The sequence below is a fragment of the Emydura macquarii genome, unplaced genomic scaffold (assembly GCF_026122565.2).
Source record: "Emydura macquarii macquarii isolate MOO-44397 ecotype Brisbane River unplaced genomic scaffold, CSIRO-AGI_Emac_v2 contig_1230, whole genome shotgun sequence".
Lineage (NCBI taxonomy): Eukaryota > Metazoa > Chordata > Testudines > Chelidae > Emydura > Emydura macquarii.
The window spans coordinates 23,242,641-23,268,225 of NW_027131367.1; the positions used below are offsets into that span (position 1 = coordinate 23,242,641).

A 25,585-nucleotide genomic window follows, 5' to 3' on the forward strand; every position below is an offset into this window, starting at 1 on the left:
GGACGACACTAAGCTGGGGGGAGTGGTAGATACCCTGGAGGGTAGGGATAGGATACAGAGTGACCTAAACAAACTGGAGGATTGGGCCAAAAGAAATCTAATGAGGTTCAACAAGGACAAGTGTAGAGTCCTCCACTTAGGAAGGAAGAATCCCATGCACAGCTATAGACTGGGGACCGACGAGCTGGGCAGCAGCTCTGCAGAAAAGGACCTGGGGGTAACGGTGGATAAAAAGCTGGATATGAGTCAGCAGTGTGCCCTGGTTGTCAAGAAGGCTAATGGAATATTGGGCTGCATTAGGAGGGGCATTGCCAGCAGGTCACGGGAAGTGATTATTCCCCTCTATTCGGCATTGGTGAGGCCGCATTTAGAATACTGTGTCCAGTTTTGGGCCCCCCACTACAAAAAAGATGTGGACAATTTGGAGAGAGTGCAGCGGAGGGCAACAAAAATGATTAGGGGGCTGGAGCACAGGACTTATGAGGAGAGGCTGAGGGAACTGGGCTTGTTTAGTCTGCAAAAGAGAAGAGTGAGGGGGATTTGATAGCAGCTTTTAACTACCTGAAAGGGGGTTCCAGGGAGGATGGGGCTAGGCTGTTCTCGGTGGTGGCAGATGACAGAACAAGGAGCAACGGTCTCAAGTTGCAGGGGGAGGTCTAGGTTGGACATTAGGAAAAAGTTTTTTACTAGGAGGGTGGTGAAGCATTGGAATGGGTTACCTAGGGAGGTGGTGGAATCTCCATCCTTAGAGGTTTTTAAGCTGAGGCTTGACAAAGCCCTGGTTGGGATGATATAGCTGAGGTTAGTCCTGCTTTGAGCAGGGGGTTGGACTAGATGACCTCCTGAGGTCCCTTCCAACTCTATGATTCTATGATTCTATGTGTCTTCATGCACAATCCTAGATTCTGGCTAAGTTTATGGAAAGATTTGAAAAACATACCATGCCTAAGTGGCCTGATTTCCAGATGTGCTGAGTGCCCACAGCTCCCACTGACTTCAGCAGGAATTGTGGATGCTCTGCACCTTAGCAAATCAGGCTGAAGGAGAACAAGAATAGAAACAGCAACCACCAGTTCAGAAGAACAAAGAACAGCCATAGTGGGTCAGACCAATGGTCCATTTAACCCAAATACCCTGTCTTCTGTCAGTCAGCAGTTTAGGGACACCGAGAGCATGGGGTTGCATCCCTGACCATCTTGGCTTATAGCCATTGATGGACCTATCCTCCATGAACGTATCTAGTTCTTTTCTGAACCCAGTTATAGTTTTGGTCTTCATAGCATCCCCTGGCAATGAGTTCCACAGGTTGACTGTGTGTAGTCTGAAGAAATACTGCTTTTTGTTTGTTTTAAACCTGCTGCCTATTAATTTAATTGGGTGATACCTAGTTCTAGTGTTATGTGAAGGGGTAAATAACACTTCCCTATTCACTTTTTTCACATCATTCATGATTGTTTAGACCTCTATCATATTTCCCTTCAGTCATCTCTTTTCTAAGTTGAACATTCCCAGTCTTTTAAATCTCTCCTTATATATAAGCTGTCCCATGCTCCCAAATCAGTTTTGTTGCCCTTCTCTTTACCTTTTCCAATTCCAATATATCTTTTTTTGAGATGGGGCAACCAGATCTTCACGCAGTATTCAAGATGTAGGCGTACCATGGATTTATATAGTGGCATTATGATATTTACTGTTTTATTATCTATGCCTTTCCTAACGATTCCTAACATTCTGTTTGATTTTTTACTGCTGCTGCATATTGAGCTGATGTTTTTAAAGAACTATCCACAATGACTTTCTTGAAAGGTAACAGCTAATTTAGAACTCATCGTTTTGTGTTTCTAATTGGGATTATGTTTTCCAATGTGCATTAGGAAAAGTGTGGGCCCCTTACAGAAGGGGGAGGCAACCTAGTGACAGAGGATATGGAGAAAGCTGAGGTACTCAATGCCTTTTTGCCTCTGTCTTCACAGACAAGGTCAGCTCTCAGACTACTGCACTGGGTGGCACAGAATGGGGAGGAGGTGAACATCCCCGCAGTGCTGAAGGAACAGGTCCAGGACTATTTAGAAAGATTAGACATGCACAAGTCCATGGGGCCAGATGCAATGCATCCGAGGGTGCTGAGGGAGTTGGCTGATGTGATTTCAGAGCCATTGGCTATTATCTTTGAAAGCTCATAGCAATTGGGGGAGGTCCCTGCTAATTGGAAAAAGGCAAATCTAGTGCCCATCTTCAAGAAAGGGAAGAAAGAGGATCCAGGGAACTACAGACCGGTCAGCCTCACCTCAATAGCTGGAAAAATCATGGAGCAGGTCCTCAAGGAATCTATTTTAAGGCACTTGGAAGAGAGGAAGGTGATCAGGAACACTCAACATGGATTCACCAAGGGCAGGTCATTCCTGACCAACCTGATTGCCTTCTATGAAGAGGTGACTGGCTCTGTGGATGTGGGGAAAGCGGTGGATGTGATATACCTTGATTTTAGCAAAGCTTTTGATACATTCTTCCACAGTATTCTTATCAGCAAGTTAAAGAAGTATGGGTTAGATGAATGGACTATAAAATGGATAGAGAACTGGCTAGATCATCGGGCTCAATGGGTAGTGATCAATGGCTCCATGTCTAGCTGGCAGCTGGTAACAAGCAGAGTGCCCCAGGGGTCGGTGCTGGGACCGGTTTTGTTCAACATCTTCATTAATGATCTGGAGGATGGGGTAGACTGCACCCTCAGCAAGTCTGCAGATGACACTAAGCTAGGGGGAGTGGTAGATACCCTGGAAGGTAGGGATAGGATACAGAGTGACCTAGACAAATTGGAGGCCAAAATTGGACAAATTGGCCAAAAGAAATCTGAGGAGGGTTCAACAAGGACAAGTGCAGAGTCCTCCACTCAGGATGGAAGAATCCCATGCACAGCTATAGACTGGGGACCGACTGGCTACGCAGCAGTTCTGCAGAAAAGGTCCTGGGGGTAACAGTGGATAAGAAGCTGGATATGAGTCAGCAGTGTGCCCTGGTTGCCAAGAAGGCTAATAGCATATTGGGCTGCATTAGTAGGAGCATTGCCAGCAGATCGCGGGAAGTGATTATTCGTCTCTATTCGGCATTGATGAGGCCACATTTGGAGTATTGTGTCCAGTTTTGGGCCCCCCACTACATAAAGGATGTAGACAAGTTGGAGAGAGTCCAGCAGAGGGCAACAAAAATGATTAGGAGGCTGGAGCACAAGACTTATGAGGAGAGGCTGAGGGAACTAGGTTTGTTTAGTCTGCAAAAGAGAAGAATGAGGGGGGATTTGATAGCAGCCTTCCACTACCTGAAAGGGGGTTCCAGGGAGGATGGAGCTAGGCTGTTCTCGGTGGTGGCAGATGACAGAAGAAGGAGCAACTGTCTCAAGTTGCAGTTGGGGAGGTCTAGGTTGGACATTAGGAAAAAGTTTTTCACTAGGAGGGTGGTTAAGCACTGGAATGGGTTACGTAGGGAGGTGGTGGAATCTCCATCTTTAGAGGTTTTTAAGCTGCGGCTTGACAAAGCCCTGGCTGGGATGATTTAGCTGAGGTTGGTCCTGCTTTGAGCAGGGGGTTGGACTAGATGACCTCCTGAGGTCCCTTCCAACTCTAATCTTCTATGATTACTTTGCATTTATCAACATTGAATTTCATCTGCCATTTTGTTGTACAGTCACGTAGGTTTGTGAGTTCCCTTTGTAACTCTTCACAGTCTGCTTTGAACTTAACTGTCTTAAGTAATTTTGTATCATCTGAAAACTTTGCCACTTCACTATTTACCCCTTTTCCAGATCATTTATGAATATGGTGAACAACACTGATCCCAGGACAGATCCCTGGGGGACCCTATTATTTACCTCTCTTCACTGTGAAAACTGACCATTTATTTTTACCCTTTGTTTTCTGTCTTTTAGTCAGTTACTGATCCATGGGAGGACATTCCCTCTAATCCCAGGACCACTTACTTTATTTAAGAGCCTTTGGTGAGAGACTCTGTGAAAGGCTCTGTGAACGTCCAAGTACACTATATGCACTGGATCATCCTTGTCCACATGTTTGTTGGTTCCCCTCTAGGAATTCCAATTGGTGAGGCACGACTTCTCTTCACAAAAGCCATGTTGACTCTTCCCCAACAAAGTATGTTCGTCTATGTTTCTGGTAATTTTGTTCTTTAGTATAGTTTCTATCAGTTTGCCTGGTGCTGAAGTTAGGCTTACCAGCCTCTAATTGCCAGAATCGCCCCAGGAGCCTTTATAAAAAAATTGGCATCGCATTAGCTATCCTCCAGTCATCTGGTACAGAGACTGATTTAAGCGACAGGTTAGGGAAGTGGTGTACCCAGGGAAGTGGTGGAATCTCCATCTTTTAGAAGTTTTTAAGCTGCAGCTTGACAAAGCCCTGGCTGGGATGATTTAGCTGAGGTTGGTCCTGCTTTGAGCAGGGGGTGGGACTAGATGACCTCCTGAGGTCCCTTCCAACTCTAATCTTCTCTGATTCTATACCACAGTTAGTAGTTATGCAATTTCATATCTGAGTTCCTTCAGAACTCTTGGGAGAATATCATCTGGGTCTGGTGATTTATTACTGTTTAATTATCAATTTGTTCCCAAACCTCTGTATTAAACACTTCAATCTGGGACAGTTCCTCAGATTTGTCTCCTAAAAAGAATGGTTCACGTGTGGGAATCTCCCTCACATCCTCTGCAGTGAAGACTGATGCAAAGAATTCATTTAGTTTCTTCGCAACAGCCTTGTCTTCCCTGAGTGCTCCTTTAGCACCCTGATTGTTCAGTGTCCCCACTGATTGCTTGGCAGGTTGCCTGCTTCTGATGTATTTAAAAATATTTTGCTGTTAGTGTTTGTGTCTTCTGTTACTTGCTCTTCAAATTCTTTTTGGCCTGCTTAATTATATTTTTACACTTGATTTTCCAGACTTTATGCTCCTTTCTATTTTTCTCAGTAGGATTTGACTTCCAATGTTTGAAGGATGCCTCTTTGTCTCCAGCCACCTCTTTTACTCTGCTGTTAGCTATGGTGGCATGGCAGCTTCTAGTATGGTGTTTTTAAAACGCTTCCATGCATTCACTCTTGTGCTGGTTCCTTCTAGTTTCCGCTTAACTAACCTTCTCATTTTTGTGTAGTTCCCCTTTCTGAAGTAAAATGCTCCTGTGGTGAGTTTCTTTGGCATCCCCCCAGGATGTTACCTTTCATTACATCATGGTGGCTGTTATCAAGCAGTTCAGATATATTCACCTCTTGGATCAAATCCTGTGCACCACTTTGGATTCAATCAAGAATTGCCTCTCCTCTTGTGGGTTTCAGGACTAGATGCTCCAAGAGGCAGTCATTAATGGTGGCCAAATATTATATCTCTGCATCCCATCTTGATGTGACACGTTCCCAGTCAATACAGAGATATCCCCCATTATTACTGGGTTTTCAGTGTTAGCAGCCTCTCTAATCTTCCTGCGCATATCAGTCACAATCACCATCCCGGCAGTATACGCCGCCTGCTACACTAGAATTACTCAAGCCTGGACTCCTACTCAAGCAAGTGGCCTGATTTCCAGATGTGCTGAGTGCCCGTAGCTCCCACTGACTTCAGCAGGAATTGTGGGTGCTCAGCACTTTAGCAAAGCAGGCTGAAGGAGAGCAGCAATAGAAGCATCAATCACCAGTTCACCAGTACCCCCAGGGAGCTGCTCTTTCCTGCATTCCCCTCTACCTGTGGGACAACAGCCATCTCAGCTGGCACACTTCAGATTGAACCGGCGATCTCCAAGCTAGAGTCAAGGTCCCTAGAAGTGGCTGTCCAAACTCCAATCCCCTGTGGACTGGGCACAGGGGGACCCTGTAACACGTGCGTCACTTACTCTTCTGCTTGAGGCCAGAGGAGATTGGGGCCCAGCACGATTGCCACGTTGCTCGGTGTCATTTTGTTAGCATCCTGGTATTCCGTTAGCTTCGCCAGGAACTTGGCCAGGTACCTGGAAGAGCCGATCAAGAGGCAGGGGTGAGGCTGGAGCCGTCAGCTGGGCCTGTGGCTGCAGCACATGTTCTCCGCAACTGCCCCCCTCTGCACCCGCCATTCCAAGTGAAGCCATAAACCGAATGCAAGTTATTCCCCAAGCCCTGGGCATCTCAGCCTCTCTCCTACGAGGCAGATTCCAGGCCATCACTGCAGTGAGTGCCACAAACCACCACCAGATCCTTGCAGATCCGGTGTCTTTCCTCCAAGGGTCTCGAAGCAGTTCTCAACCATTATGGAAGCTTCACAACCCCTGCGACTTGTCCCAGGCCACCCCACGTATCTGTGGCAGAGCTGGGGAGAGAACCCAGGGTCCCAGCTCCCAGCCTCCCTCTCTGACTCCCACCAGTTCCCTTCCGTCAGGTTGGGAGAAAGGCTTCGTGGCTAGCCACGATTTTCATTGCTAAGAATCTAAAGGTCTACGATCAGATCGCGCCCAGGGTCTCAGCGCTTGGTAACACAAACAAAATCCAGCAGGAAATCCTGCCCTATTCGGGGGCTAACTGCTCAGCCCTCACGGCCAGTAAACGCAGTGTCCCAAAGAGCAATCCTCTGGAAGTGCCCTTCCCCCAAAGCCTGGGCAACTGGCACCATGCAGCATGCCCCAAAGGTTGGCAGATTCAGAGGGTGGCTCAAAGGGGGAAGCAAATTCCTGTGTCGAGGGCGTGGACTTCTCTAAGCTCAACAGTCACTTTGTACCGATCAAAGGGGAATGACCCAAGAACAGCATGGAGCTTCAACTGACATTAATACCTGTGTTTCCTAGTGTACAATCAGGGGGGGACTCTCAAAGGGTCTCAGAGGGGCAGCTAACAGAAGGAGAAGGAGGGAGTTTGCCTGGGAGCTGTCCCAGGTGATTGCTAAGTGAGTGCAGCTGTGTGGGGTGTGCTGTGCTAGAGGGGGGAGTACCTGAGAGACCAGGTGTGTGACTGGTGCAAGTACAGCTGACTGTGGGTGGGTGCTTGTGACTGGTGCAGTTACAGGCACCATTTTGGCAGTTGGGGGTTTGTCTGTTTGAGTGATTGATTGGATCCAGGTGGGGCTAATTGCGGGGGCGGGGCTTTGAGGGGTAAGTGCAGGGGCGGGGCAACTGCCCCAGCCTTATAAAAGGCAGCCAGCTGCGAACCAGCTGAGCGGCGAACAGAGGGGCGGCTAACAGAAGGTGAAGGAGGGAGTTTGCCTGGGAGTTTGCCTGCAGAGAGAGCCCACTGCAGGTTTTTGCCTTACAGACGTTGCTGAGCAGGAAATTTTGCACCTGAGGAGGCTCTCAGAGCAGAGATATGGAGATGGAGCGATCCATTGTTGTCACCTGCACTGGGTGTGCTATGTTTGTCTTCCTCCCCCAGGATAGAGATGACTTCATCTGTACCAAGTGCAGGCTGGTTTCCTTATTGGAAGAGAAGGTTAAAGGACTAGAGGCCCAAATGTCAACCCTGTGGTGCACTACAGAAAACAATGTCCTTCTCCATCAGGCACAGGCAGAGTGTAAGGAAGATTCAGAGAACGCCCGGCAGGCGAAACTGAAGAACGGGGAAGGAAATTGGCAGCATGTGACCTCCCAAAGAAAGAGAACCCATGTGCCAACCATGCAGATAGAAGTAAGGAATCGTTTTCATCCTCTCTGCACAAGTACTATGGCAGAGAATGATTTGGAGGACCCTTCGGAGGAAATGGATCATCAGGAGACCCGTTTGATCAGAAGGCAAGAGATGCATTCTCCTAGGGACGGGGGTTCCACGACCACCATTCCAAAAAGGAAGAGAAGGGTGATGGTGGTCGGGGACTCCCTCCTAAGGGGGACGGAGTCATCCATCTGCCGTCCGGACCGGGAAACTAGAGAAGTGTGCTGCTTGCCTGGAGCTCGGATTAGGGATGTGACGGAGAGACTGCCAAAACTTATCGAGTCCTCAGACCGCTACCCCTTCCTGCTCCTCCATGTGGGCACCAATGACACTGCCAAGAATGATCTTGAGCGGATCACTGCGGACTATGTGGCTCTGGGAAAAGAGATAAAGGAGTTTGAAGCGCAGGTGGTGTTCTCATCCATCCTCCCTGTTCAGGGAAAAGGCCCAGGTAGGGACAGTCGCATTGGGGAAGTAAATGCGTGGTTATGCAGGTGGTGTTGAAGGGAGGGCTTTGGATTCTTCGATCATGGAATGCTGTTCCAGGAAGAAGGATTACTAGGAAGGGACGGGATTCATCTATCGAAGACAGGGAAGAGTATCTTCGCAGACAGGCTGGCTAACCTAGTGAGGAGGGCTTTAAACTAGTTTCGACGGGGGACGGGGACCTAAGCCCGAAGGTTAGTGGGGAAGAGGGACACCACAAGGAAGCAGAAGGAGGAGGGTGCAGGAGGGGAGGCCTCCCGATTCATACTGTGAAAGTAGGCCAATCGGCTACTTATCTCAAGTGCCTGTACACAAATGCAAGAAGCCTGGGAAACAAGCAGGAAGAACTGGAAGTCCTGGCACAGTCAAGAAACTACGACATGATTGGAATAACTGAGACTTGGTGGAATAACTCTCATGATTGGAGCGCGGTCATGGATGGGTATAAACTGTTCAGGAAGGATAGGCAGGGGCGAAAGGGGGAGGAGTTGCACTGTATGTAAGAGAGCACTATGACTGCTCTGTGCTCCAGTATGAAGCTGGAGATAAGTCAGTTGAGTGTCTCTGGGTTAAGCTTAGAAGCAAGAACAATAAGAGTGATGTCCTGGTGGGTGTCTGTTACAGACCACCAGACCAGGAGGACGAGGTAGATGAGGCTTTCTTTACTCAACTAGGGAAAGTTTCCAGTTCACAGGACCTGATTCTCATGGGAGACTTCAATCACCCTGACATCTGCTGGAAGAGCAATACAGCAGAGCACAAACAATCCAGGAAGTTTTTGGAGAGTGTTGCAGACAATTTCCTGGTGCAAGTGCTGGAGCAACCAACGAGGGGCCGTGCTTTTCTTGACCTGCTGCTCACAAACAGGGAAGATTTGGTAGGGGAAGTACAAGTGGGGGGCAACCTAGGCAGCAGTGACCATGAGATGGTCGAGTTCAGGATCCTGACGAAAGGAAGAAAGGAGAGCAGCAGGATACGGACCATGGACTTCAGAAAAGCGGACTTTGACTCCCTCAGGGAACTGATGGGCAGGATTCCCTGGGAGGCTAATATGAGGGGGAAAGGAACCCAAGAGAGCTGGCTGTATTTTAAAGAGACCTTATTGAGGGCACAAGAGCAAACCATCCTGATGTGTAGAAAGAATAGCAAATATGGTAGGCGTCCAGCTTGGCTTAACAAAGATGTCCTTGGCGAACTTAAACGCAAAAAAGAAGCTTACAAGAAGTGGAAGCTTGGTCAGATGACTAGGGAGGATTATATAAACACTGCTCGAACGTGCAGGAATGAAATCAGGAAGGCCAAAGCACAATTGGAGTTGCAGCTAGCAAGGGACGTGAAGGGGAACAAGAAGGGTTTTTACAGGCATGTTGCCAACAAGAGGAAGATTAGAGAAAGTGTGGGCCCCTTAGAGAATGAGGGAGGCGACCTAGTGACGGAGGATGTGGAGAAAGCTGAGGTACTCAATGCCTTTTTTGCCTCTGTCTTCACAGACAAGATCAGCTCTCAGACTGCTGCACTGGGTGGCACAGAATGGGAAGGAGGCGAACATCCCACAGTGCTGAAGGAACAGGTTCAAGACTATTTAGAAGGACTGGACATTCACAAGTCCATGGGGCCGGATGCAATGCACCCGAGGGTGCTGAGGGAGTTGGCTGAGGTGATTTCAGAGCCGTTGGCTATTATCTTTGAAAGCTCGTGGGAACAGGGGGAGGTCCCTGAGGACTGGAAAAAAGCAAATCTAGTGCCCATCTTCAAAAAAGGGAGGAAAGAGGATCCAGGGAACTACAGACCGGTCAGCCTCACCTCAATCCCTGGAAAAATCATGGAACAGGTCCTTAAGGAATCCATTTTAAGGCACTTGGAGGAGAGGAAGGTGATCAGGAACAGTCAACACGGATTCACTAAGGGAAAGTCATGCCTGACAAACCTGATTGCTTTCTATGATGAGGTGACTGGCTCTGTGGATGTAGGGAAGGCGGTGGATGTGATATACCTTGACTTTAGCAAAGCTTTTGATACTGTCTCACACAGTATTCTTATCGGCAAGTTAAAGAAGTATGGGTTGGATGAATGGACTATAAAATGGATAGAGAACTGGCTAGAGCATAGGGCTCAACGAGTAGTGATCAATGGCTCCATGTCTAGCTGGCAACCGGTCACAAGTGGAGTTCCCCAGGGGTCGGTCCTGGGGCCGGTTTTGTTCAACATCTTTATTAATGATCTGGAGGATGGGATAGATTGTACCCTCAGCAAGTTTGCGGACGACACTAAGCTGGGAGGAGTGGTAGATACCCTGGAGGGTAGGGATAGGATACAGAGTGACCTAAACAAACTGGAGGATTGGGCCAAAAGAAATCTATTGAGGTTCAACAAGGACAAGTGCAGAGTCCTCCACTTAGGAAGGAAGAATCCCATGCACAGCTATAGACTGGGGACCGATGAGCTAGGCAGCAGCTCTGCAGAAAAGGACCTGGGGGTAACAGTGGATAAAAAGCTGGATATGAGTCAGCAGTGTGCCCTGGTTGTCAAGAAGGCTAATGGCATAATGGGCTGCATTAGGAGGGGCATTGCCAGCAGGTCACGGGAAGTGATTATTCCCCTCTATTCGGCATTGGTGAGGCCGCATTTAGAATATTGTGTCCAGTTTTGGGCCCCCCACTACAAAAAGGATGTGGACAAGTTAGAGAGAGTGCAGCGGAGGGCAACCAAAATGATTAGGGGGCTGGAGCACAAGACTTATGAGGAGAGGCTGAGGGAACTGGGCTTGTTTAGTCTGCAAAAGAGAAGATTGAGGGGGGATTTGATAGCGGCCTTTAACTACCTGAAAGGGGGTTCCAGGGAGGATGGGGCTAGGCTGTTCTCGGTGATGGCAGATGACGAACAAGGAGCAACGGTCTCAAGTTGCAGGGCGGGAGGTCTAAGTTGGACATTAGGAAAAAGTTTTTTACTAGGAGGGTGGTGAAGCATTGGAATGGGTTACCTAGGGAGGTGGTGGAATCTCCATCCTTAGAGGTTTTTAAGCTGAGGCTTGACAAAGCCCTGGTTGGGATGATATAGCTGAGGTTAGTCCTGCTTTGAGCAGGGGGTTGGACTAGATGACCTCCTGAGGTCCCTTCCAACTCTAATATTCTATGATTTTATGATTCTAAAGGGGGCTAAGAGAGTTAGGTGCCCAAATCCTAGTGAAATCCAGTGGGAGCTGAAAGCCACACTCCCTGGAACATCCCAGATGAAATAGCTTACAACATGGGAGTGAAGGGGCCTCTCTCACCGTGGGTAGGTGTCCCCAGCCCTGGTGCCCCTGTGTCCTGTGAAGGGCTGCTTGGTCTTTGCTCTCATTTCAGTGACACGGTGTGGTCTGAACCCCCACGTGCCACTAGCTCCATGGCCACTAGGCGAGGAGGGCTTGACCCATATTAAAGGGCAAGTGGCCCAAAGCGCAGGGTCTGTGGCCAGCGCAGGAGGCCCTGGCAGTATGATCCCGGGCTGACCGAAAGTTTGGACTCTGCTGCCCATCAGATCACTCTCCCATAGGCCGAGAAAGGCGAGAGGACGCAGGTGGGAGCCCGGTGATCTGCCTGTCATCCTCCAGTGGGAAGTGGGCTTGGTGCTTTTCCACCATGACTAAGTTCAGTTCACAAGCAAGCTGGATGTGGGGTGAGGGGCCCAGGGTGAAGAGGGGAGCCCATGATCCTCTCCCACCATGGGTGCAGCAGGGACCTTCATGCTCATTACTGGGACGTGGCAGGACATGAGCCCTGGGCCCCCGTGGGGGCGTTCAGGCTTTCTTTATTGGAGCCCCATCCCAGCAAGGCACAGCCCCCTGCCCCCCATTCCCCAGCCTGTGAGTGCAGGCCCCTGGGGCCCAGCCAGATTCCCTGCCTACTGCAGCAGGGCTGGCTGGGGGAGGCGCTGAAAGCCCCGTGTCCAGGGGGACTAGAGAGCTCGGTGGCCCACAGTGCCGGGCCTGTGTCTCTCAGCATGCAGTGACAGCAGTGGGAATCAGGCAGGCGCTTGAGGAGGGACAAGCCCTCAGCCTCCACTGAGGCCTGGTCTAGCTAAGGAAATGGCACCAGTTTAACTCAGGCTGGTTTTAAAAGGGATTATTCATAGTGTGGGGCGGCCGGGTGACGCCACCTGCCTGGCCCACGCCGGGGACTGAACTGGTGACCTCCAGAGCTAAAAGCACAAGCGGCTACAGGCTGCGCGAAAGCTGCCTTACGAGGGCTCTGACAGGCTCACTCCTCTGAGGCTTGGGCACAGAGAGACACACCCACACACACCCACACACACACCCCCCAGTGGGCTAGGGACGCTCTGATGTCAGTTTAACTGACTGAAGTTAAACCAAAAGAAGGTGGTTTAAACCAAACTGTGAGTCTTTGGCCCAGTCTTTTTGTCTTTTGCCAATCACAGTCTTTGGCACCAGTTTAACTGAACTGGTTTAAAAACATCACACCCGAAGTGAAAGCACTGGCAGCTCTGCCTGTAGACACAGCCTCTCCCCCACGCACGCACCTGAGGTTGCTGTAGTTGGCCTTGGGCAGCTTTTCACAGGCATTCCATAGGGCCTGCAGCCTCTTGGCTTGGTCCTGGATGCTAGGAGGAAGTGGAGATGGGGATTAGTTGCTCAGCTCACCACACACCTGAGCTGTTGAGGAGAGATGAGGCCCCAGATCCGAACGCCTGAAAACTGGGGCACATTTGAAATCTGAACCTGGCTCCGGAGTTTGCAAGCGGCTCTTGTCTCTAACAGTCTGAGCCAGCCCTCCAGATCCGAGCACTCCTGGGCTGGGGGGCATCTAGGAAAGAGACTGAGAGTGGATGTTGGTGCCTGAGCCCAGCCTTGCTTTGATTATTTATTTCTGGTGCTTCGAGAGACACTCCAGGACTGCCTGGTTCCATAGAGAAAGAGGGCGGCACTGGAAGGCCTCCAGCCAGGGAGTGACGGACTTCCCACCCAGCCAGGCCCCTATCCTCCTCAGGAGGGAATGCATGACAGAGGCTGGCTGGTCAGATCCCCAAGTCTGGTGCATTTTTCATTTGCTGTGAATACAGAGATGCCCCTTTCAGATGGGGAAGGAAAGAACACCCCAAAACGAACGCCAGGCCCTGACCATCCACCACTGCTCAGCCTGTGTCTGGAAAAGGCACCAAGTTTGCGAGGATGTTTGCTGAGTGCGAGTGAGTCCTCCAGAGACTGTCTGAGTCCTCCTGCCAGGTGTGGCCAAAGCCTGGGTCTGAGCTGTTCTGATTCAAGCTGAGGGAGGCCAGGTTTTCCCAGTGGCTCAGGCAGTAGCACCACACAACAAGGGGAATGAGCCCCTTGCCCCGGCACATTGCTCCAGGGCCTGGAGAGTTTCTAAGGGCAACCTGCTTCCAATCCAAGACCTACTTCTCATCCCTCACACAAAACATGGAAGTCAGCTGCAAGGCAGTCACTGAGACAGGACTGCAGAGGCGGAGCACAGGTGGAGACAGAGATTGAAGGTAATGGAGGGAAACTGTACAGGGATATCTCTGCTGATCTGCAGCAGATCTGTCTTAATCCATCTCTGCTCTACCAGTCACTCCAGTTATGTGGGCATGTCATGGGGAGCCTCTAGCTATCTATCTCAATCTTGTCCACATGGCAAGCTGCTGTGTGGCAAACCAGGGGATCAACCTCCAGTGAACCAGCGTGCCATGCAGAAATGTCCCGTGTGGATGCTGTGAGTACAGTGAGGGCAGCTTGATGTACTGCACTTTCAAGCAGTAGCAAGCAGAAAGCTGCCATGTAGACAAGTCCTTAGGTGCTTATCTGGTTCCCATTACTGAACTGAGTGCCTCACAAACTTCCATGTATTTCTCCTCAGAGCCCCCCTCTGAGGCAGGGCAGTGCTGTTATCTCCAGCTCATAGATGAGGAACTGAAATACAAAGAGGCTAAGTGACTAGCCCAAGGTCACACAGGAAGTCTGTGGCAGAGCAGGGGGAGACCTGAGTTCAGTTCCAGCCTCAGGCTGGTACCTGGCCACTAGACAAACCTTTCTCTGGAAGGTTCATATCCCTTAGCAACACTGGTATCAGCTCCACAGGCATGGAGACCTCACCTATATTTTTACATCCCTCCGCCTGTACAGCTAGGTTACCATCAGCCCCACTATGCAGGATTCAGAGGGAATCCACAAAAGGCTTTAAAAATAACTCAGAAGAACTCTTCACTACCCAAAGATGTCATGACCTTAAGGCCTGCCATCCGGCCCTTCCAGAGTGAGACATGAAGCTGCCTCTCCCATCGGGAATCTCACCTTCCCACTGGGATAAAGCACCTGTTTCTAGCTGTGCAGGGACACTAAACACCAAGCTTTAAAGCTCTGATACTTTTTGTTTAAGCAGCTGCAGGACTTTATCTTGCGCGTCCTCATCCTTGAGCTGGGGCAATTTAGGGAAAAGTTCCACAGGTGGGGGACACAGGTGAAAACATCGGCAGTTATTTGAAGCTGCTGAGGCGACTGTGATGTCAGAGGAAGCCCGGGGCTGCTTTAGCTAGAGGCAGATTTCTCGAAGAAGTTACATGGCTCTACAGACTAGTCTACAGGGGTCTGCACTGTGTAGTAAGAAGTGAGAGCTTAAGGCCTGTAAAACAGGCTAAGGCCTAAATGGAAAAAGCCGAGTGAACAGAAGTATAAGGGGTCACTCAAGTTAACTGAGACTGGTATAGGAAAGTGCTGATTCTGCAAGGTTGTAAGACTGCCAAAATATTACTAAAATATGTAGTGGGTATAAGAGGTACCAAGATACTCACTCTCTGAAATGACACTTTTATGGGTAGAAATGATACATGGAGTGGCGGTGCCCGAATCAGCCAATCAACGGAAAAAGGTGGTATTAGACTACGTCAGGAGGGTGGCAACTACCTACGTGAAAGGGGGCAGACCGAAAGTGTATGTAACAGTGTATAAAAGAGGACGTCAGAGGGAATACCGGTGTCCGGTCTAGGGGATAACGGAAAATCCCGCCTTTGGGCCGAGACCATTGTAACACCGCCAATATGAAACTGACCCAGAGATACTCTGTAAGTCATTTCTCATTGTGCCGCACGCAATAAACCTGGCCTGGGCGCCTTCGTTACTCAGCTAATCTCTGGTCGTGTCGACTCATTCGATCGTGAGAGCCGTCTCAGTTTCCTGCGCAGAGCTGGGACAGCATCTACACAGGGACACACGCACGCAGCCTACACTGATAAACATCGGTAACCAACACACCGATTACCACACACTGTAGTAAGCTCAGACTTGTAGTGCACTAACTGACCTGCTCAGACCCTGCTGGTGCAAGCTAATAGGGACCTACTTCCTGTTGATGACATCCCGTTTCACACAGGACTATCGTAATGCACATGAGGTATAGTAGAAAGTCAGAGCCCGAGACATGAGGCCTAGTATAACAGGCTGGGTCTGAGGCCTGAGGCTTGCGCTAAAGTAACAGGCAAGCCCTGCTGTTCTGCTATTAGCAGAAGTCAGGCTGTGAGCCCGCGGGCAAGTTCACAGAAACTGGTGCAAACAGAGCTGGTGTTGCAAAAACACACATTGCTAAAGAAGTGCTAGGCGCTGCAGAAAGCTGGCATCAGAACATCCCGATAGCAGAAATGACACAAGCTCACTTCCCAATATGAAACTTGCTTGTGTAGTGTATAAAAGAGGTCATGAAAGGCAGCATCTGTGTCTGGCCGAGTGAGGAACGGAAAGTCCCGCTGTTTACTGAGCCAGTCCATTGTCACAGGCATACCTGTATTAAGTGTACTTGTTAACATGTATTGGGTGCTTTCTACCAGCCTTTGTCAGCAACAAACCTGGCCTGGAGCCCTCCTTACTGAAACGGATCTCTGGTCTTATTGGGTAATCCAATGGTAGCTTGCTGTACCGGCTATCTGCTGGGAGATGGTCTACACGGGGTAGTTAGAGCACTACACCTTAGAGTACTCTGCAGTTCACACTCCTGCAGACTGGTCTGTCACACCGACGAGGGGGCAGCACACTGAAGCTTTGCCCTGGGTGACAGACTGTCTTGAGCAGCCTCTGGAAGAACCCTGGGGGAGCTGGATTAGCAGAGGCAGAGGACAGGTGAGAGGTTGAAGGTGCATGACAAAGTCATTCAGCAGGCGGCTTTGCAAGTCCCAGCGTGGAAGATTTCTCTCCATATGGGCTGTATATAGAACATATTTCAACTCCTCTTACTCCAGTACTTTTGATTGCTCATTTGTGGGCGGTGGGAAGAAGATGAAGCCAAGGACAAAGGAAAATGCGTTTGGGACTCACTTGGAAGCTTGAATCCATTCGTCATAGAGTTCGAAGGTCATGAGAGGCTCTGGAAGCTCTCGGAGATAGGACTTCAGCGCCCCTAGGAGACAGAAGGGAACACTGGCCAGTCAGTACCAAAGTAGGATGCTTTCCTGGGCCTGGGCCTAAGACTCTTTGTTAGTACCTGGGCATGGGACTTTAGCCCCTTCAATGAAGCACAAAAGCCAGGCTGTATTTCTTAGCAGCAGCCTCATTAATGTGATTTCAACCAAAACCAAAAACCAAGAAAACTGATGAACACCCTAATAGTATTGTCAAACATTTGCCAGTTCTGCCATTCCTGCTGCTTTCTCTGTGGGCTCTGCACTGTGACATTAGCGTGAGCAACATGGCTCACTTTAACGGGAGCGAGTTCAGACCCTCATTTCATTGAGGAACAAATCCTGCAAAGCACTGAGCATCCTCCACTGCTACTGCCATTACTGCTGTCCAGGGTGCTCAGCACCTCCCAAGATCAGAGCTTGAAAGACAAGGGAAACCATACTGGATCAAGGCAGGAACATCATCTTAATGCTGTGGACGTGTGTGATGATCACAACACTCCACAGGACCTCACGATATGAACCTGCGCCATTTTCAAAAGCAGCACTTGGGATTTGAGCGTCCAGCTCTCATTAAAATGGATGGGAATTTGGAGTCCAAATCACCCAAGTGTCCTTGAATAACTTGGCATCAAAGCCCACAAGGGAAGCAAATAGAAAGAGTTTTGTCTAAATCAAATCAATATTTAACTGGCTAGTGAGGTGGAGTCTTCATTCAGAAACCCTCTTGGTCAGTTGTAGAATTTCTAATGACCCAGTTGGAAACTCGATCAAAAAGAATAAAAAACTATCTAATTATCTGTCTACCCCTCCCACATTCCTCAACATCTTTTCAGAGTGCCTCATGGTGATTACAATAGTATTCGCTTGCAAGTTTAGCATGACATGTCATTTGGCTAAATAGAATAAGCAGAATGTGTCCTAACATTTACTGGCAAATATGTTTATCATGATAAACCAGGAAAAGTATGAACCCTGAGCTTCAGCAACTGTTATGATCAAGCCTATTTTTTCTTCCTCAACTGCAATAAACAGGACTGTAGACAAGCACAAAAAAGAAGACACTATATTAGTTTGATGAATGTCTCCAGGGGAAGCTAAAGACTAAGAAGCTCTGACATTGGTAGGTATAATTTATGTATGTATTTAGTGTTTAAGGAGAGGGCAAATTTTATTTCCAAACTAGTGTCAAACAAATCCACAATTGTTCCTATCCCTCCTTAATGCCCAATATTGTTACATTTATACTTCTGAATCTGTTTTTCATACATGCTTTATATTTTTAAAGTTAAGAGATAATGAAGCAAATTTTGTTCCTGCATTGTTGTAAATTGGGTGTAACTCCAGCATAGTTATTCTGGAATTAATACTAGCAGAAGAGCACAATTTGGTCCGTTAACTTCAATCAAAGCATAAAACAATTGTTTTACACTACCTATGTCTAGAGTTAAATCAGTCCTTGATATTAACAGCTTGATGAGGCTCCTCAGTGTTCTAATTTTCTCCTCAAGCTTAGAACTGAATGGGGCAACAGCGTTTAGAGTATTTGTTAAAAGCTTACCTCTAGTGAATAGACCGCTTGAAAAAACTATACAACCAAACACCAGAAGGAGTCATTTGTGATTGTGCAGATTGAGTTTTAACCCTTACGGAAGGCCCCTACAGAAGAGCCCTACCTCTTTACTTGTAGTCCAGAAATGACAGTAGCAGATCGCAAATCATGGCTGCATGGGACAGTAATACATCTTGGGGGAAAACAGATTTTCCGTTTCACAGGAAATTCTGTCATTTCAAAAAAATGTCTGTTCTGAAATTGGGGAGTGAGGGGGGTGAGGTGGGGAAAGCCCCCAAATTTTCACATGTAAAAAAATGCGAAAAAATAAAAATTGTTTCGGATTGAAATATTTCATTTTGGTAAAATGGAAATTGTTTGTTCTAGTTTCAACTTTTGATATGTTATATTATATAATTTTAAAAAACCAGAAACAAAGTCATTTTAAAATGGCAAATCGAAAACCTGCGTCCTGAACAGGTCACCAGTGTCGGAAAGCTCCGTTCTGCCTTTTTTCTATACAAATTTAATCAAAATCGACACATTTCCACAAATGGTTTTACTTTAGATGAATCAACTGGATAATTCTGCTGGAAAACTTCCGACCAGCCCTAGGCAATAGGACTTCCCACGGCACCGGCTGAGCCCGTTACAGCTTGTGCAGTGCTTGGAAATCCTGGGCTGGAAGAGGATCCTCTAGAGAAGCACAACATCTTATGTTCAAAGCCTGGATTTCCTACGTGGCAATGCCCTTTACCTGCAATGGCGTGTGGGTCTGCTGAGTACTCCTGCACATCCAGCACACAGCAGTCCAGAGCCGCCTTCAGCTTCTTTAGCTTGGATGCAGATGGAGCCACCCTGAAGAGACCCTTGGGGCAAGGAAGACAAGAGACGTCAGCTCCACTGGAAACTGCTAACACAGTGGGCACGGGCCCCACAAAGTGCCCCAGTGCCAGCCTAATACCAGGCTAGTGGGCATGCTCTGCCCTTGTGGTGTCACGTTGGACACAGCTTAGTAGAAAGTCACTGGTTTAGGAAGCGTGCAAATCCCTTCCTGGTAGCACACAGAGCAGGAATGCGGTTATAGGGTCAGGTCCTCAGCTGGCATAAATCAGTGTCTATGGAGCAATGCTAGCTGGGACCTGGCTCATGGCCTAGAAGCTACAGAACGGAGCAGATCAGACATGGTCCGAGGAGTGGGCCTTTGTTACTTCACATACCTGTGCCCTGGGCCTCTTCAAGTCACACCTGCTCCCTTTGCCCACACCAAGAAGCGTCCCAACAAGGCGATCTATCGGCTGTCATCTTGGCCAACACCAGCGATCTCCAGTGCTAGAGTCTCTACATCATGAGCTCAAGAGCCGGGCTCTGTATCTGACAGCTGCACCAGCCTGGCATTCCCCCGGCGCAGATGGGGACACGTAACACACACTGGCAGCTACGGGGGAGCGAGGGGTGTCTGTCCTGAGCCCTGAATGACCAGCAGTGGCATCAGCGTCTTCGTTCATGGTGGTGATGACAGAGGCAGAGAGAACTCAGCTGGAATTTCAGATCCCAGGTGCCAGACGGTAGGAGAGGCATCGCTCAGCCCGGAAGCTGGGCAGATGTGAGTTGGGGCCACTGTGGGAGGATGAACACGGGAGCTCCCGAGCTAGGACAACAGTCCCTCCCCGGTGGGCTGAGACCCTCACGCTCCCCACTCTCCTCCCGGTGCTGCTAGCCTCACTCTCCCTTCCCCCCGCAGTAAGCTGCATGCCAGTTATTTGCTGCCCCCAGCCTCGACGTGCCCTCCCTCCCGAGGAGGGCCAGTGCCTGGCAGCATAGAGACATGGGCTCTGCAGAGGATGGGGCAGAAGGAACTTGCAGCCCCTCCTACTACAAACCCACCAAACCCAGAGAGCCCACCCCCACGTGCCCAACGGGGCGACTGCCCCAGCGACGCGCAGCTGGGATGTAGCTCTTATCTTAAGGGTGAAAACATCAGGGTGCAAAGGTTCGGCAGGGCACTGACACTGCTTGCAAGAGAGACGGGAGGGAAGTCTGCAAGGAAATGCAGTGGGAGAGGGGCTGACGCGGGAGCTCCCAAGGAGGTAGCTTCGTAGATGTTTACGAGGAGTGGAGCGGCCAGGGAGAAAGCACGAAGGTTTGATGTGGACTCCCCCGCCATCCCACTCCCCGGATTACAAACAGGACCTTTTAGGACCCACGATCCTGTACGGGCCTAGCACAGCATGTGCTGTACCTTGTTCAGTGCACTACGTGCCCTGATAACAACCATGTGGTGAAAGCAGATGCTCACTATGCTATCGAATGACCTCACACTGAGACATGATAAAACACAAAAACACCCTATGATCTGTGGGAGAACACTTCTCCCAAAGCGACCGCTCGGTATCTGACCTGTCCGTCTTCATCCTCCAAGGAAACCTGCACACAACTTCCAAGAGATGAGCCTGGGAGCTTAAATTCATAACTCTGCTAGACAGCAAAAATCATGCTCTTAATAAAGACCCTGGATTTATGGTTCATTTCGACAATCTGTAACCCTCTAACCCCTTCCTTTTGTCTTACGACTGCAGAGGTGTTAATGGGCCACTTCACTTTGAATGTCTTTTAAAACGTGTGTTAACTAGTTATGCTAAACAATCCGTTCCACCTTGTAGTTAGCTAGGACGCCTTTCCTAGATCTGCAGACGAGCTCTGTGCATAACTCAGAAGCTCCTCTCTTTCACCAACAGAAGTTTGTCCAGTGAAAGATATTACCTCACCCACCTTGTCGCTCTGACTTTGTCATCTGTATGGATGGATGAACTGCTGAAGATAAAGGATGAAACAACCCAAAGTTTTGACCCCAAATCAAACCACCCTGGAGATTACAAAAAGGTTTGTCAACTCTTTCTTACGTTTATTTTTCAGTTTCTCAGGGCTTGTCTCCATGTACAGCTCTGCAGCTGTAGTGCGTTAGTGAAGATGCTTCTATGCCAAGGTGCAAGCTTTTCCCATTGGCGTAGTTAATCCACTGCCCTGAGAGGTAGTTGCTATGTTAACAGGAGAAGCTTGTCTGCCAACATAGCGCTGCCTACATGGGGGTCAGGTCAGGATAACTATGTCACTCAGGATTCTTCACACCCCTGAGCGCCAGTTCTACTGACATAGGTCTGTAATGGAGACCTGGCCCCAGCTGCTTTTCTTGATCACAGCAAGATCTGAAAGTACCAAAATTCTGAGCAAAGCTGCTTCTTTGAATGTTTGTTTCCAGCTGGGCTGGGAAGCATCAACACATGATCAGATGTGTGAGGTCTCAGGAGAGTCCCAGCCCAACTCAAGAGCCTTTGATCTGTCAGATGTGTGAGGCTCAGGAGAGTCCCCGCCCAACCTGACAGACCAAAGGCTCTTGAGTACCCAGCAAGGCAGGAAGAAACAGCTGAGTTCTTGTTGCTTCTTTGAAACTGTAGGGGCTGTCCATCATTCATTAGTCCTGGTTTCTGTGTAAGGAAGATGGACAGTTACCTCCATATTTAGAAACTCTGTCTCTGCCATGTGAGTGTAATACAAAGGACTGCAACAACTGCATGTGTTCATGAGGCCAGCAGAACATGCTCCAATCCCCAGTGTGTCTAAATCATCTTGCCTGCTGTTTTACTCTTATTTCAAGGCAAGGAAAAAGAAAAAAGATGAATTTCCTAAGTGGTCCTGAACTGGAATACGCTTTCTTCAGGCAAGGAATTACCTGGGTCTCAGAGCTGAGATCAACTGCCCCAGGAACAATGCATCACTGTGTTAACAAAGCAAGCTGGTCTAAGGGAGACAGGCTGAAGGAAAGCAACACCCTCCAACACAGAAACCAAGAGTTAGACGTGGAAGCAACTCTGCTCAGTCAGCCAGCTGCTCTCCCTACCCTGCTGCTGGATGCAGCGGCAGAGAACAGCAGGGTGCTCTTATAGCTCGCATGCCGTACAAAAGGGTGCTTCTCCAGGTGGCAGGCTTCCAAGCAAATGAAATCAAAAACAGAATGGGCTGGGCTCATCCCTGATGGAGATCAGGAGTGATGCCACTGAATTCGGTGGACAGAAACTGGTCCGAGAGGAGAATTGGGTCCAAATAACTGCAAGTTATGTTGGTCCAGAGGCCTTCACGGCAACTGCACCTCTTTATAACATGACTGAAAATGGCCTGGCGTCGTTTGTTTCAGCAGTGCATGATCTAGCTTAGTGGTGTCCTTGCTCTACCCCAAAGGGACACAGCGAGGGCCCAGGGCCCCGCTCTGTTATCCCTTCCCCCAGAGCCTCTCCGGTGCCCTCCTGATTTACACCTGGTGCACACAAGATCAGTCAAGCCAGATTCAGAAGAGGCTGTAATGTTTGCTCTCCTCTCAGAGCCAAAGGCTGGGACACAAGAGCTGGAGGAGGAGAGTGGGGGTTTGCGTCGAGATTTCAGGGGTCTGTCCCAGGATTTTAGCACGCTTAGGGCTGGGTTTCAATGAGGAACAAAGGAAAGAGTCAGCGCTTTTAAGGCCGTAGCCGCGTACGATTATGACCGTTGTGCTCGGACATGTGTGAGCACGGGGGTGGGGGGGGGGGAAGGATGGAGAATATCTGCTTCTGGAATGGGGGATCCCCACTCACCTCCTCCTGCATCCCGCATTCCAGCAGCATGGTGACACACGCCTCGATGGGGAATGCGATCTCCCTCCCGCTGACCGCGAGGTGCTCCTCCAGGGGCTTCCCAAAGGAGGGCTTCTCGATCCAGGCTTCTGTGACAGAGATCCGCAGAGAGGGGGCAGGAGTGAGACGAACCCGAGCTGGATGAGCGGAGCACGTCACCCGCTGGGGAAGCTGTGCGGGTTCCCACCTCCTGTGGCAGCCACGCCTCTGCACATTGGGGGCTCCCTTGGCAGTGAGGTTTCAGGCTGCGCATCCCCCCTTGGCATGTTTCTCTGTGTGTGTGTGAAGGATGGGATACGTCTCGATGGGCTCTAGGTGAGCTGGGCGTGCAATTCCCCCAGTGTCCCTCTATTCCCCCTTGGTTTGCTGCTGGGGCCACCCAGAGCGGAGCTGGCCGTGGAGCCCCTGGATAGCCCCTGCTCTTGGGGGCCAAGCAGCTGCCCTGACCCCTGCTGGCTCAAGGAACATAGGCATGGATTCAAACTCTGAGCCCCCCTGGGGGCACTGGGCCAGACCACAACAGCCTCACCCACCTGATGCCTGCCTGAAAGCCTCCCCTATGAAACCATCACTGCTACTGCTCTGGACAGCATGGGGTCTATGGAGTGGCAGGGAGTGCCGGGGAGCCACATAGCACAGCAGGCATGCATTGTGCACGATTCCTACCCCAGCTCCCTTAATGCCCCTCAATCCCACCCTGGAGCACCCCTGGCGAATCCAGTCTTGGGCCTCCCTCGGCTCAGCAGGGTCTGCCAATCGTGCTACATCCTGGAGCGATTTTATGGGTTTACAATGAGACCTGTCACACTCCTTTCACTAGTGACCTACGCTATTACTTCTACTCGAGCCTCAGGAGACTAGAGGAGAAAATACTTCAACCCAGTGCATCACTAAGCTTCAAACTGGGTTTATACCGGCATAAATCCTGCCTGAGTTCCGGGGGCTGGAAAATCCTCCCGGGACAAGATTACCATGGTGCATCATGGCTGCAATGTACCTTAATTCAGGGATGAGGGGGTGGGATGTTTGAGGGCTAGGAAGAGGGTCCACCTGTTTTTCTAACTCCTGCGTAGTCAATAGACTTCTCAGGGGGTGGCATGAGTAATTTACAGGCAGCAGTTCCCCCGAAAGGGAAATAAAGCAGCACCTGCATGGGAGTGCTCCTGGGCATGAGAGCAGCCCTAGGGTAGTTTGCATTGCTGCTAGTGCGCTGGAGCCCGACAACTACAGAGCTGGTGCTTTAAAAGGCAGCAGATTCTCAGGGCTCAGGAGATCCTATAGCGTGGAACTGCGAAGTCCTGTGTATGCCACCTGTGGCCATCAACAAACCAGCGCACCGCTGCTCAGGACTGAGCGGTGCAGGGTTTGTTTTCTTTAGCAGAGATAGGAAAGTCTCTCTCCATATTTCTGGGCAGGCTGAGGAATCCCTTTCCATTACAAGCGGGACAGGTAAAGCAATGCTATCCTGGCTGATCAGCCAGTCCCAAGAGCCTCCTGAATTCTCTCCTATTTCATGGCCACCTGAATTTATCTGTCAGTGTGCGAATGCATGAGTACATGTGTGGGAGGGCAAAACGTATGCTTAAGAGGTGGTGTGTGCATATAGCTGTGGGTATTCATGTGTGTATGAGGCTTTGCATGCATGTGTCTGAGGATTCATAAGTGTGCATGACTGAATGCATCTGAGTCACTCAGTTCCCCCTCTGGGGAATGGAGAGGGAAGAAATCCACCTCCGTTCGGGGAGGACAGGACTCTGCATGATCTACGCATATGACACAAGGAAAAGGTTATTTCCACCAAGGAAATCCAACAGCAAGAGATTTCCATCTTTAAATTCTAATCAGCGCTACACATTGTGCCATGTGTTAATGGAAAGAATGCCGTGAAAGCCTAGTTCAGTGGCCCAGTTAGTCTTGGCTTCCTTCTGCTCCCATACGCTCAAGCCCATTTAACTTGCCCTTCATTCCAGTTCAATTTCATCTCAAGCCCGTGGGGCTGACAGAGAGCCAGAGCAGACAGGGCTGGCAGTGGGACTTGCGAGTGGGAGGAGAAGGTGACCAGAGTGGGTGCGATCTGTCTGAAGGAGCAGGAAGTCAAAAGGGTCTGCAAGCAGGAGAGAAGCTGAGGGTCCAAGGGCTAGAGAAGAGCTGAGCTCTGTGCATGGAGGCGCAACTGGCAATGCCAAGCAAATGTGTGGGGAAAGAAGCTCTGGATTTGGCAGGGGAAATTCTGAATGTGCAGGGGAATCGATCCTGCGTGGGGGGTGGAGGAGAGGTGACTCGTGATCCTGGGGGTGAGGGACATTGGATTTGTTGAAAAGCCTGTTGCAAGGCGAGCAGATTGCAGGTGGGGCTGTGCCCAGGACAGAGTCGCCGTTAGCAAGGGCAGTTGTGGCTGCAGGCAGGGCACTGAGTGTTTGCTGCGGCCAGGGGGACTGGCTAGGATGAAAGAGGAGGAACGGATGGAGAACTGATTTTGACGGATCAAGGAAAGGTGACCTTGCGGGGGAGGATTTGTACACGAGTGGGATGACTTGTGGGGAATCACCTCCTCAATATACCAATTCTGAGCAGGGTGGATAGAACTGCTTCAGCCCGCGGGAGTCCCTGTCTCGGCAGGGGAACACGGTCCGTGAGATGGCCTGGCTACTAAGTGGTGGTCTGCTCTAGAAAAATGTCTGAGAGCCCCTGCTCTGTCCTATCCAGCACCCTGCCTCTTGCAGTGAGCAAAACTGATGATTCAGAGAAAGGGGAAAAATCTGATCGTTCTTAGCCAGCACTCATGGGTGACGATGCAATTCTGGCCCCAGGGGCTCTCTCATTGTGCCCTCTGCTAATCA

At 49.8% G+C, this 25,585-nt stretch overlaps 1 protein-coding gene across 2 annotated transcripts in view; it reads right to left on the reverse strand.

Moving 5' to 3' along the window:
- Positions 1–25,585, reverse strand: part of ARHGAP44 (Rho GTPase activating protein 44) — a 176,960-nt gene that overhangs the window by 22,885 nt on the left and 128,490 nt on the right. For both annotated transcript variants that reach the window (XM_067547769.1, XM_067547770.1), the window contains exons 10-14: positions 22,707–22,834; positions 18,839–18,950; positions 16,447–16,528; positions 12,666–12,746; positions 5,885–5,998 (exon numbers count right to left, since the gene is read on the reverse strand). In XM_067547769.1, the coding sequence (XP_067403870.1) occupies positions 5,885–5,998; positions 12,666–12,746; positions 16,447–16,528; positions 18,839–18,950; positions 22,707–22,834 (517 nt within the window). The remainder of the gene's footprint in view (positions 1–5,884; positions 5,999–12,665; positions 12,747–16,446; positions 16,529–18,838; positions 18,951–22,706; positions 22,835–25,585) is intronic.